Below are 12842 nucleotides of genomic sequence, written 5' to 3'. Positions count from 1 at the left end.
GAGCAGAGAACCCGATGCGGGACTTGATCCCAGGACCCTGAGATCATGACCTGAGCCAAAGGCAGCGGCTTAACCCACTGAGCCACCCAGGCGCCCGGCATTGGCGTTTAAAGGCAGGAAGAATTCCTTCTTACCCCAGAGGAGGTCGGCCTCTTTGTTCCGTTCCGGTCTTCAGCTGATTGGACGAGGCCCACCCACACCGGGGGAAGGCAATCGGGTTTATTTAGTCTACCAACTTAAAAGTTCATCTCATCCAGAAACACTTGGAGGCACACACAGAATAATGTTTGACGACTGTCTGGGTGTTCTGTCTCTCAGTCGAGTTGACACATAAAATTAGTCATTGCAGGGACTATAAGCCTTTATGTGTGAAGGGGAGTAACTCAGCACCATAATTACTTTGTTCGGTTTGCATTTCCATGTACATTTAATGGAAGTCAACCCTCTTGCTCCTTTTTCTGTCTCTTCCATCTTCATTTTTTTTCTCTTCATTTTATCTCCTCTGTTACATTTTTGTTCAATTTTCAGTGTCCTCCTTCTGTTGGCTATCTCCCCTTCATGAGGAGTAAGCACATTTGGTAGGCTGGTAACTTGCTGGGGCTGCTCCCTCTTCCTGAGACCTTGTCAGGTGGTCTTGTTCCCGTTCCTTTTCCCTGGAGCGCACGCTCCTCACTTCCAGCACACAGCTGGTTGGTCTGCCTTGGTGGGCCCCCATCCCACGGACTCCCCAGGGTTACGTTGACTCTGTACCGTAGTCAGCCCAGCTCAACCTCCCGGCTGCTCTCACACAGTGCTTCTGGGGCCTGCCTGTACTCGCACATCTTAGGGGTCGTGCAAGGGTCCAAGGAGACGTCTGTGCAGTTACGGGTTTCCTTCTTAGAGCTACTTTTCCTCCAACACCTGTCTCTAGATCGCCATCTCTCTAGTCATGAATCTCTTCTCATCCACCAGGCAAGACTGCTGCTCTTGGCTTGGGCTCTTCTCCCCCGTGCTGCAGTTTAGAAAGTACCTTTGGGGAGGAAGAGAGATGTGAAAGTGTGGTGCCCCTGGGCATCTCCTTGCTGTGTGGAATGGTATCCCAGTCTGGATTGTCATCTCGTGTGTGCCAGTGGTGGCTGGCTTATGACTTAGTTGGTTGCAGAAGGGTAAACCCGACAGCAGCCTGAAGTCAGTCATCTTTGTAGTTTCTGGTTACTGTGTGTCAGGGTGAGTGCTTTTCCTGTGAAATAATCAGTATGTGTCCTGATTTGAGGGGTTAGGAGCCAGGACGACAGCCATCGTTAGGCCCCGTGCTGGGCAGTTGGTGGTCTTGAGGACAAGCCTGCGGTGGCTGGCGTCATTCTCCCCATATCAGTTACCTCCTGATGTGGAAGGTAACTGTGGAGCCGCTGCTCTGTTTTGACGACGTCCGCTCTGAGGTGTGGTTTTTCCTCACATCAGCCAACTCCTGGGTCTCACAGTTCTGACACTGTCTTCCCGAAGGTAGTGTCTGATTCCTCATGACACCTGAGGTTAAGGGCTCAGTCCGAGGAGATGGTCGTGTCTCACCCCCCCAAGCCCCCGTTACTCAGATGCCAGTGGCAGGTCCAGGTTGTCCCCTGTGCCTTGACCGACCAGTTATAAATTGGGATTCCCACATCTCTCTCCTCAGGCTCCGTTAACGTGCTGGAGAAACTCACAGAACTCAGAGAAATACTTTGTTTGCTAGATCCCAGTTTATAATAAAAGGATACAACTCAGGAGCAGCCAGAAGGAAAAGATGCCCAGGGCGAGGTGTGGGGGAAGGGCTGTGTCCTGTCTGCACACACCACTCTCTCCGGGTCGGGTCTCCACGCCCTTACCAGTCCAGGAGCTCTCCAAACCCTGGTCTTTTGGATTTTTATGGAGGCTTCATTACAGGGGCATGATTGATTAAATCATTGGCTGTTGGTGATTCATTAAACCTCTAGCCCCTATTCCCTCTTTGGAGGTCAGGGGGTGAGATTGAAAATTCCAACCCTCCAGTCACATGATTGGTTTCCATGGTGACCAGTCCCCATCCTTAGGTGACCTGGGAGCTTTCCAAAAGTCACTTCATGAACATAAATGAAGACACCTTAATCCAGAAATGGACAAAGACCCCATGTAGATTTCTTATTGTAAATGACAACATCACAGTTATGTTACAGAGTACCCCCAAATTTAGCAGCTTAAAATGATGCATTTTTAATGTGCCTATTTCTTTGGATTGAGAATGGGTGTAACTTGGCTGGGTCCTGTGGTCAGGGTCTGTCTAAGGCTTCAGGAAGGTGTGGGCCGGTGCAGCTGCCATCTCAAGGCTCTCCTTGCTGGTGGGGGCACCCAAGCACGCCCCGGTCATTAGGCCTCCATTCCTTATGGGCTGTCTGCTGGGGGCCTCCCAAAGTTCTTGCTGTGGGGCTCTCCATAGTGCAGTGCACAGTGTGGGCATGTGTTCTGAGTGAGGGGGTGGCAAGACGGAAGCCACAGTCTTCCTGAGCCTTCTTGGGAGGGACATCCCCTCGCTGCTGTGGCCTCCTGGTTTGAAGGAGTCCTTGGGTTTGGGGGGGCACCAAGGGGAGAGGATTGCATGAACATCTGAAGGTGGGCTGCCTGGGGCTGCCTGCCACTGCACTTGCTTGAAAACGGAGTTGGAAACTGGTCCAGGGAGTTAATGAGCCGTTGCGGGCTGCCATTAGCAGTGCCTGGACTGGTTCGGGTTCTGTGCTCCGTCTGCGAAGCTCCAGTTGTCTGCGCTTGGAAGTCCGCCTCGGGCTGCAGCCCCAGGTGCGCTCTGTACCCGGACTTGGGCACCTTCTGTGCTCCAGGCCACCGGCCCGTCTGGCCCATACGTGCTTGCCTTGGTGTGGTGCACTGGTGCCCACCTTCCAGGAGGAAAGGTGGCAGTGACGGGCCTTCGTGCATGTCCTTGCGTCTGTGCCGTCACAAGCCTCTGGGTAGGATCTCCTTTGACAGATGGGGAAACTGGCAGCCAGAGCTTCAGGAGCCGTGCAGTCGGACATCGGAGCCGGCCTGTGCTTGTGCCCTCATGGCACACGGGTGATGCCTGTGGCCTCAGCTCAGATGGGGGTGCAGGGAGGACTGCACCTGCTGGGGCTTGAGAGGAAGGCTCTGGAGACAGTGTCTGCAGGAGCTGGCCAGTGAGTGAGCTCTAGAGGGCAGGGGGGCGGAGGGCCTGGGGGGCAGTAGGGACAGGAGGCAGAGCACCTTGTGAATAAGGCCGACGCCCGTGGGCCCCATGCGTGCCCTCGCTGCTGCTTCTGTTGAGCGCACTGCTGTGGTCCTGCTCGGTCCTCCGTCTTTCCCCCAACCCTGCATGGCACTCAGGGACTTCTGGGAGCACAGCCTCTCTGTTCAGTGGCTCAGATTGGTCGTTACGTTTCTTGGCAGCCCTTGTGGATGCCAGCAGTGACTCCATGCTCCTTCCGTCTTATTTCTGTAAGACACACGGAATTGTCCCAGGCACCCGCTAAGACTCTCAGGGACACTAAGTTTCTGACCTCAGTCATCAGGGCACCTTCTTGGGCGCGAGCGGGAGGGGAGCGGCCGCGGGTCTGAGGCGGTGCTTCTCTGTGCAGGTACCAGCGGGGCTGCCGCTCGTTGGCCGCTAACTTGCAGCTCTGCGCCCAGAGTCAGAGGGAGGCGAAGACGCATGTGGAGACTCCCGACAGTGACGGAGACTATGATATCCCCGAGGAGGTGGAGAGCGTGATAGGTGGGTAGGGGGCCTGCCGCTCTCTGGTCCTGGGGGTGCTGGTGAGGCTCCTCTGAGGTGCCTTGCGCTGGCTGCGTGCCTTCCTGCCCACTTTGTGCTGGCGTCACGCGGCCTTCCGTGACCTTCCCCACCCTCACCTTTATGGAGCTTGTGGCTGCTGGCCTGTGGTCCTGATGCCCATGACTGTTTTGGCCCTGGCCCTGTCATTGTGTTTACTGGCTGCTTCCCATGTGTGAGCCCTTGTATTTCTACCGTGGTACCCTGCCCTCAGCCCTCCACCGTGCCTTACCTGGGTGCATCCGGCCTATGGCCTCAGGCCTTCTCCTGGAGCGACAAAGTAGTGGCTTCCCTGATCCGCACATACCTGCAGTGACCCTCCCGCTGCAGACCCGCAGAGCTCTGGGCCCTGCCCTCCTCTTACCCGAGGGAGTGTCTGCTGCTCACGGAGTGGGGCAGAGCCTCACTGCAGCAGCCTTGCACCCCTGCCAGCCTTCCCCTACCCCTCCTCGCCGGGTTCCCCCTGCCCCCGACTGTAGGGTCTCCTGCTGTCCGTGAGGGACAGCAGCACACCTTCCCTAGTGCCGTCTTGCTCTTTCTCATGTCCGCTCTCCTCCCTTTCACAGTGAGCTTCTTCCCAGAGTTGTCTACACCTACTGCTCCCCCCACTTCCAAGGTCCTACACTGCCCCGGGCAGAGTGAACTTCACCTCTTCACAGGCTCCTGTCCTTCCCCCATGCTGGGCCTTCTCAGGCTGCCTGGGTGCCCTTGGTCAAGGTTTCCATTGAGTGGGACGTGTCCGGCCCTTACCGAGAGGCCTCACATCTCCCCACTACTTAGGCCTCTGCATGGCTCTTCCTAAAGCCTGGCCTGTGCCTGAGATCCCAACAAGAGCCCCTTTTCCGCCCCCTCTCGCAGACACTGATCTCTGGGGAGTCTTCCTCACTGGTGCTTTCTGCCCTGATTGGGTGGGTCTACTTTTTAGCAACAATGGCAAGAGTTGGCTTTAAATCATTACTGAAAAACAAAGAAAAGGAAATGTTTTCTCCTTGTAATTAAAATGATTAATGTGATTCCCTTCATGGTGCTCATGGGGGACACCTTCAGTCTGGGAAATGAAGAACTTATCTTAGAACAGGGGTGAGTGCGTGGAGCTCATGGGCCTGGCCTTCCTGTGTCCTTGCAGAGCAGCTGCTGGTCGGGCTGAAGGACCAGGACACGATCGTGCGGTGGTCTGCGGCCAAAGGGTAAGTGCCCACTGTCGCACTGCGGGGAGCTGGGCCCGGGGCCGGCAGCTTATAAAGGAACCTTCCTGCCATTCAGCCCTTCATGTGCGACTGAGAGCTGTGAACCGCTTGGAGGGTTTTAGAAGGTGGAATAGTTTTTTCTAATATATGTTTATTGCTTTATGTTCTCATTTTAAAATTCATTATTGGGGAATCCTCATTCCTTCATTTTCTTCACTTTCTGGCTAGAGTGGACAGAGTTAGAGCATGCCCAGCTTGCCTTTCTTTACCTTCCAGATGTTCCTTTTCTTGCTCAGCATAGCCCCTGTCCGCCGCCTGCACAGGCAGGCATAGCCCCCATGTAGCGAGCACAGCCTTATCCAGTCCCAGAGCCCCTGCGCGGGGAGGTGGTGTTTGTCTGCTCTTACGCCTGAGGGAATGGCCTGCAGAGAGGTGGCCGCATGGAGAAGGCGTTTGCCTTGGAAGCCTCTGAGCCCAGAGTCACATGTGGGTGGAGTGGGCTGGGCAGGGAGGGAGGCTGATCCGGTCGGGGGTATCTAGCAGGGCATCCTGCCAGGTGGAGGGTGGTCTGGGGGGTGTCAGGGTGTCAGGCCTGGGGCTGGGTGCCATCGACCATGAGTGGCCGGCTGCTGCCCTGTGGGCGAGGCCCCCCCCTTTGTCTCCCTCCCCTCAGGAGGTGTCTGTGTCGGTCCGTTTATGTCACTAGAGTGAGGCTCCCTAACAGGCCTTGTGCAGAGCGCCTGTGAGCCTGGCTCTGGGTCTGCCACTCGTTCCCGTTCTCTGGAGGGAGGGAAGTTGTTGGGGCCGTTCCTCGTTGACTGTCCCCCTCACCACAGGCTGCTGATGCTGATGGGTGGCGCCTCTCTTTCAGAATCGGCAGGACGGCTGCAAGGCTTCCCAGAGCGCCGGCGGATGATGTGGTCGGGTCCGTGTTGGATTGTTTCAGGTGTGTGAGAAGATCTCGGGGGGTGGGGGGGCTTCTGGTTAAAAGCAGCGGCAGCTTTTCCTCCTTTGGCGTTTTCTTTCAGCTGAGCCGTTTTGTCAGAGCTTCCAGAGCCTTTTTGTTTTCCTTTTGAAGTTAAATTTGAAAACTCTAGTTTTCTGTTCTATTTCTTTCTTTTTTTTTTTAAAGACTTTATTTATTTATTTGACAGACAGAGATGACAAGTAGGCAGGGAGAGCGGGGGAAGCAGGCTCCCTGCCAAGCAGAGAGCCCGATGCGGGGCTCGATCCCAGAACCCTGAGACCATGACCTGAGCCGAAGGCAGAGGCTTAACCCGCTGAGCCACCCAGACGCCCCTGTTACATTTCTTTTATCAGCTTAAATCCCATTACATTTAAAAACTTGAAAAAGAAAAAAGTGGTTTTGAACATGTACATCGATATCATTCTTCGAAGAAACCTGGGGTCATTGGGGTGACGTCTGAGAGAAGGTCTGTGGTGTGGCATGTTCCAGATCTGCCTCTGTGGTAGCTGCTTGCCGCATGTGGCTGTGGACCTTACAAAGATGCTTGTATGACATGGGTGTGAATTCTGCTTTTAAAAAAATTCTACATTTAATTTAATTTTATTGGATTTAGGGGCGCCTGGGTGGCTCAGTGGGTTAAGCCTCTGCCTTCGGCTCAGGTCATGATCTCAGGGTCCTGGGATCGAGTCCCGCATTGGGCTCTCTGCTCAGCAGGGAGCCTGCTTCCTCTTCTCTCTCTGCCTGCCTCTCTGCCTACTTGTGATCTCTGTCTGTCAAATAAATAAATAAAATCTTTAATTTTATTGGATTTAAATTCAAACAGTTCCATGTGGTGGGCGCCTGGGTGGGCTCAGTCAGTTAAGTATCTGGCTCTAGATTTGGGCTCAGGTCATGATCTCTGTTGGGGTAAGGTTGAGCCCTGCGTCAGGCTTCATGCTGGGAGTGGAGCTTGCTTGGGATTCTCTCTCTCCCTCTCCCTGCCGCCTCTTAAAAAATCAAAGATTAATAGTCACATGGGGTCATGGTTGTGTTATATCTGGCTTAGCCTTTCTGGAGGCATCTGGAAGGCCCTTGGCTGGCCTGTGATGCGGGTGTGGCAGGGATGTATGTGCGGTCTGCGGGTCCTTGGGGTCTGAGCCTGGGTCTTGCGGGCAGGAGCAGGGCAGAGACGGGCAGCGTGCTGCGCTCTTGGGCACACTGAGGGGTGCGAAGCGTCTTTGGTACGGTTCGTCCCAGAGGCCTGTGGAAACCTCTCTCTGGGTTTTGGAAGCAGGTGTTTTAAGAAGGGTGTTGCTGGTTGGTCCCCAGTTGTTTTCTTCCTGGGCTGCCAGGGCGTGTGGGTAGGGAGAGGAGCGTCTGCCCTGGCGGGTGCTTGGTCCTTCGTGTCAGTGGCCAAGACTGTGCCGGGAGCACCCACAGCGTGCGTGTCTCCTCCGGCCTTTCCCTGGCACTTCCTCTCCAGCCTGCTCTCTGACCACTGGAGGAGTTCAGGGAATAGGATGTCAAGTGTCCCCTTGTTCAGAGTGACAGAGCTGCTTGTGTGGCCAGTAGGTCTTCAGGGGAAACTGCCTGGCAGGCAGCCCGTGCTCCTCCTGTGACTCTGGGGGAAGAGAGTGCTCCCCATCCGTGTGCGGGTTCTGCTGGCTTGGCTTAGGGTGTCCTCTTGGGCTTTTTGGGGGTGCGGCAGTGAGTGTGCGGATGGTGCGGGATCCCGCTGGTCCTGAGCGCAGCAGTGAGTCCCCGGGCAGCGACTGGTGACGGTGCTTGCGTGGCTGTGGTGGGGCTCCCTGGTCTTGGGAGAGGGCAGCACTTTGAGCCAGGCCTTGGGAGGGTGGAAAGCACCAACGTCCCACACCCCAGCCTGTCCTCCCTGGCTCCTTTGCCTAGGCACGGCAGGTCAGCCTCAAGTCTTTTCTTGTTTCCTTCCTCAGAGCCTTTCTGCAAGGACCCTCTGGGGTCTCTTTCCCTAGCCCTCCCTCGGGCTCTCCCTTGCCCGGCTCTTTCCTTCCCTTCACACCTGTGCTCTCCGGCCCCCTGTTGGCGGCGTCCCTGGTGCCAGCTTTCCTGGTGGTGGCCATTCCAGTGCTCCCGTACCTCCCTCACCGCTCACTGCACCTCTGCCTGGAGGCCTAGGGCCCTTGACCTTGTGTGTCTCCATCAAACTCCTAGAACACATTTTCTACTGGCCAGACATATGGCCCTTTGTCCCGGCCTGCACCTGTGGTCTCCTTCACTCATCCTTGATAGTTTAGTCTGCAGACACTTCTCTGCCTTCGTCTTCCTCTAGTCTTTGCATTTAGTGGAGGGTAGAAACTGCTTTACCCCTTGCTTCCCAGGGTTGGCCGCCCAAAGTGACAAGCGGGACGTCAAGGGAAAGGACCTGAGTGCAGAGGCAGCCTTTTCCCTGGATGGGTGTGAAGTACCTGGCTGCGGCACTGGGCACAGAACGGAGTCACTCTCAGCCCAGCCCAGAATGCTTGAGAGCCTGGAAAGCGGGAGCCTGTTGGGTGGAGGGGGTGTGCAGTGGGGGTGGGGCGGCAGGACTGGCGGATGGCCTGGCACAGGTGCCCGTACCATCTCGTCCCTCCTGCTGTGTTCTCCTGGGATAGGCTCTTCTGAAGGGGTCGGCATGGGGTGTTAATCCCGTCATCGGAGCATACCCCACTCCCAGGACTGCCCTTCACTCCCTGCTCCGTCTGCAGGCCCGGTTCTGTGGAACGAAGCCACACCTGTCCCCAGGGGCCTCTACAGTGAGCCCCACTGGACCAGTGTGAGTGGCTTGGCCATCATCCAGCAGCTGCCGCTCCCTTCCCTATGTCCACCCCCGGGATGTGCGGCCGGCAGTCCGTGCCTGCGGCCCCGCCCCCCCTTAGAAAACAGTGCTTTAGCCCCTTGCTGGCCCCAGCAGTGTCACCTCAGGGCAGAACTCCAGACATAGTGTGTGCTAGACCAGCAGTCTGGTCCGCCTCAGAAGCAGAGGGGCTGCGGGAGGGGAGCAAGGCCCTGGTGGCCTGTCCAGGGTTCTAGTGTTGGACATCTGAACTTAGCCGCACGGGGGTCTCCAGGTAGCAGATAGACTGTAGCCCCAGGTCCCACGTGCTGGGTGTGCTGTGGGTGCTGTGACTTCTCGGAATCTCTGACATTGAGAAACCTTAGTTGGAACCCCCGTGGCCCTGGGAGCAGCCATGCGGCTCCTTTCCGTTCTTCTCTTAGTTTTATCTTTGCATGTGATTGGGTACTATTTTACTTAAAAATTCAAAATGAAAGATGGTGAAGTGCTTCTCTCTGACCTGCCCCGGTACACAGTGTCCCCTCCTCCTGGCACCCCAGGGGCACCATTTTTCCTGTGTCCTTCCAAGATAAACGAGAATGTCTTCACTGTTCATTCTACACCGACGGTCGCTTGCCCTCCACATGCTCCGCTTGGTCATTTTTGGGGTCTCCTTTGATGCTTCCTACTGCCCTTGGTGATGTGAGGCTAGGGTCCCTAAGGCCTTTGTGGCTTTTCTCTCTTGAATCTACCCACTCATGGCTGTGCCGTTTGCTGGTCTTGACTCATCTGTAACCCTGTACCCTCTCAGGGTTGCCCTGTACTTGGGTCTGGGGCAGAGCCTGCCCTCAGCCCCTCAGCAGAGCACTAGCGTCCCTGGCTCAGCCGAGGCAGTGATGCTCCTGTTGTTAGTCTGCGTGTTTGCGTCCACATCTGCTTGCGCAGGTTGGGCCTTGGAGAGAGTGAGTGGGGCAGAAGTCTGGCCGCGAGCCAGGCGCTGTGCAGGGGAGGCACTGTTCCTGAGACCCCCCTGGAGTGGGCAGAGTAGGGGCCGGTAAGGTGAGGGTCTTCCTTGTCCCGTTCCCCCTCAAGCCACAGGCCTGACAGAGGTCATGTCGCCCTTCCACAGCCTTTGACAAACAGCAGTCCATTTAGTTCGGAAATAGACATTGGTGTAACTGGTGATTGTTTTACTGATAATTGAGTCATCATAATGCTGATCTTTTATAAGTTTCTTTAAAATGTTATCAATCTTATGAAAAGCATACAGCATCTCTTTCTAGTTAAAACCCTAAAGTGCACAGAGTGCAGTATTCAATTTTGATATGGTCAGATAGCCTTTGTGACAGACATTTAAAGAAATACCTGGAACTTAAAAATTTATAATTGTCAGTAGAAATTGGCACTGGTTGGCGGTGAGGTCCGGGGGCAGCACCTTCGTCTGTCTCAGGGAGCCCGTGTCTGCGGGCCTGTGCGCTCGGCCGGGACTTGCCGAGCGTCTGTTGGTGAGCAGATAGGCCCGCACTCTGTCCTTTCTGAATGTTCCCGTGTTGTTGCTAGCGAGGAGTGCAATTTATTTGGTTCCCGTAAACATTTCCTTGTCATCACTTGATGATTTAGAATAGGAAAGAGCCCTTTAACGTCTCTTGCTTTTTGGTGAAGTGTATTTCCATGACTATTTTGGCAGCCAAGTGGAGAAACTCTAAGAAGCCAATCTAAGAAGCACTTCTCAGCAGTCGTGGTGCCAGGGCTGCACTTGGAAACGAGAGAGCTCCCGAACTACTTCAGGAGAAATTTTATTAGTACAAAATTTTACTACGACTTGATCAATTGTGGTTGTTTACTGAAAGCCAGTGTTTTAAATAGTGCAAAACCGTTCTCTGAATGGCATTTCATTCTCCCTGTTTAATCTCTCCTTCAAGTCAGGCGAGGAGGAAAAGACGTCTCCCTGTCTCTTTTCTGCTAACGTAGTCTGGCCTGAATTTGATAGAATCACTGTGCCACGAGCCCCCAGGTTTAATGCCTCGAATGGGGTCAGTCGCCGGGCGTGTCGTCTGCCGGCACGCGCTGCTGTGACAGGAGCCCTGTGCAGAGCCTGGGTGTCTTGCTGACACGCATCTGCGGCTGCTTTCTGTGTTGGCAGCGTGTGGAGCCCACCTGGGACCGGTGCTTGTCATTGCGAGGTCTGAAGAGAAATGCCTGAACACAGTGCTTCCCTTTAATGCAGCTGCAGTATTTTACTTCCTTAGCCAGCGGACTGTTGGGAGACTCCCGAGGGGGTTTTAGGGAGGCCCCAGGGCCCAGGATGCGGACTGCAGTGTGTGTATGCGGTGGGAGAAGTTGGCACAACACTGCGGTCTCAGGCTGTCCGTGTGTCTCAGTTTTCAGGAGACGGACAACGCCTGGCATGGAGGCTGTCTGGCGTTGGCGGAACTGGGCAGAAGAGGCCTGTTGCTCCCTTCTCGACTCAAGGACGGTAAGTACCGCGCGCGTTTGCTCTGCATCGTCAGGACGGTTCGTAGCCAGCTGGTGCTGCATGTCACCCTGAGTCTCCAGCGTGGGCTGCCTCGGGCTCGCCCCAGGCCTCTGCCCTCGCTGCCTGCACATTTGTGTGCAGGAGAGCGCAAACGAGACCTGTGGCTTTCAACCTTTCTTTTTGTACTGACGTTTCTGGGTCTCTGACTGCCTCTTCTCTCTGCTGTGAAATTTTAATACCACAGCACAGATATACTGTGTATTTGGAACCTTGGTAAAGTCCGAGATTTTCTTGTCCCTCAGGACTGGTTTTCTCCCCCGTGGGGGTGCTGTTGCCTGTTAAGTTATGCACTGCCACTGTGTTTATCATGTGGCGTGTCATCACGGTCCCCTGGACTCACATGAGCAGGGGGTGGGGGTGGAGGGCTGGAGGAAGCCTGGTAGCGGCCTGAGCAGGGGGACGGGCACAGTGTCGCAGACCTAGAGGGACCACCGAGCTCCAAGCCTGCATGTCCCAGCTGTTGGCCCTCTACACGTGGCGGTGGAGCCTGGGGCTGTGGCCGTGGGAAACGCTGTCTGGCTGGCGGGGATCAGCTCTGGGTGTGGCTGGCGGTGCCGCTGTGCACAGAAGGGAAGGGTACCTGCGAAGGATGGAGAAGATGCCTTCCTGGGCCACGTCACCACGGATGCTCCACAGCGTGGGCTCTGACTTCTGTCCAGAGCAGAGACGTTTGTGCAGACGGGTAGGGCCTGCGTCTTACTCTTAGCGCGCAAGCTGTGGGCTGTCAGGAGTCATGGCTTTGGACTTGGTGTTGTGAAGTGTGAGGAGGGCTCTTAGACCCTCAAGATTCTATTTAATCTTTCTGTTTATTTTTGTGGCAGCTTTGCTGAGGTAAAATTCTAAATACCATGAAGTTCCCCCATTTAGAGTGTACGGTTGGGTGGTGTGTGGTGCGTTTACAGAACTGTGCAACCATTACCGTGATCTAATTTCAGAACACTTCTACTGTGTCACAAAGAAACCCTGTGCTCTCGGGCAGTGACTCCCCGTTTCTCCTGAACACGGCCAGCCCCAGACCACCACTAGTCTGCTTCTGTCTCTCTAAATTTGCCTTTGCCGCTCATTTCTTACAAGTGGACTCGGTAGTGGCCTTGATCCAGCTTCTTCCGCTTAGCGAGGTCTTTAAGGTCCGTCCGGGTTGTAGCATGCGACAGTAGTCCTTTGTTCCTTTTATGGCCACATAATATCCATCGCATGGATACATGCCCTTTTTTTTTTTTTTTTTTTTAAGATTTTATCTGTTTGTTTAAGAGAGAGAGAAATAGTGAGTGAGAGCATGAGCAGGGAGGAGAGGGGGAAGCAGGCTCCCCATGAGCAGGGAGCCTGATGTGGGACCTGATGTGGGGCCTGATGCAAGGACCCTGAGATCATGACCGGAGCCGAAGGCAGACACTTCACTGACTGAGCCCCCCAGGTGTCCCCACTACACCGTTTATTTGTGCATCAGTTGATAGACACTTGGATTTTTTTTCATCTTTTGGCTATTATGAACAACACTGCTCTGAACATTTGTGTGGACATGTGATTCTGTTTCTCTTGGGTGTATCTGTCTAGGAGTGGAACTGCTGGGTCATGTGGGTACTCTGTCTTTA

General features: G+C 54.9%; 1 protein-coding gene across 2 annotated transcripts in view; it reads left to right on the top strand.

Annotated features, from left to right (window-relative positions):
* Positions 1-12842, top strand: part of TBCD (tubulin folding cofactor D) — a 155390-nt gene that overhangs the window by 32829 nt on the left and 109719 nt on the right. For both annotated transcript variants that reach the window (XM_047709329.1, XM_047709328.1), the window contains exons 10-13: positions 3597-3733; positions 4917-4977; positions 5849-5923; positions 11096-11190. In XM_047709329.1, the coding sequence (XP_047565285.1) occupies positions 3597-3733; positions 4917-4977; positions 5849-5923; positions 11096-11190 (368 nt within the window). The remainder of the gene's footprint in view (positions 1-3596; positions 3734-4916; positions 4978-5848; positions 5924-11095; positions 11191-12842) is intronic.

Source organism: Lutra lutra, chromosome 16, assembly GCF_902655055.1.
Source record: "Lutra lutra chromosome 16, mLutLut1.2, whole genome shotgun sequence".
NCBI classification, from domain to species: Eukaryota; Metazoa; Chordata; class Mammalia; order Carnivora; family Mustelidae; genus Lutra; species Lutra lutra.
The sequence above is the reverse complement of the archived record's forward strand: the minus strand, read 5'-3'. Positions and strand labels throughout refer to the sequence as shown.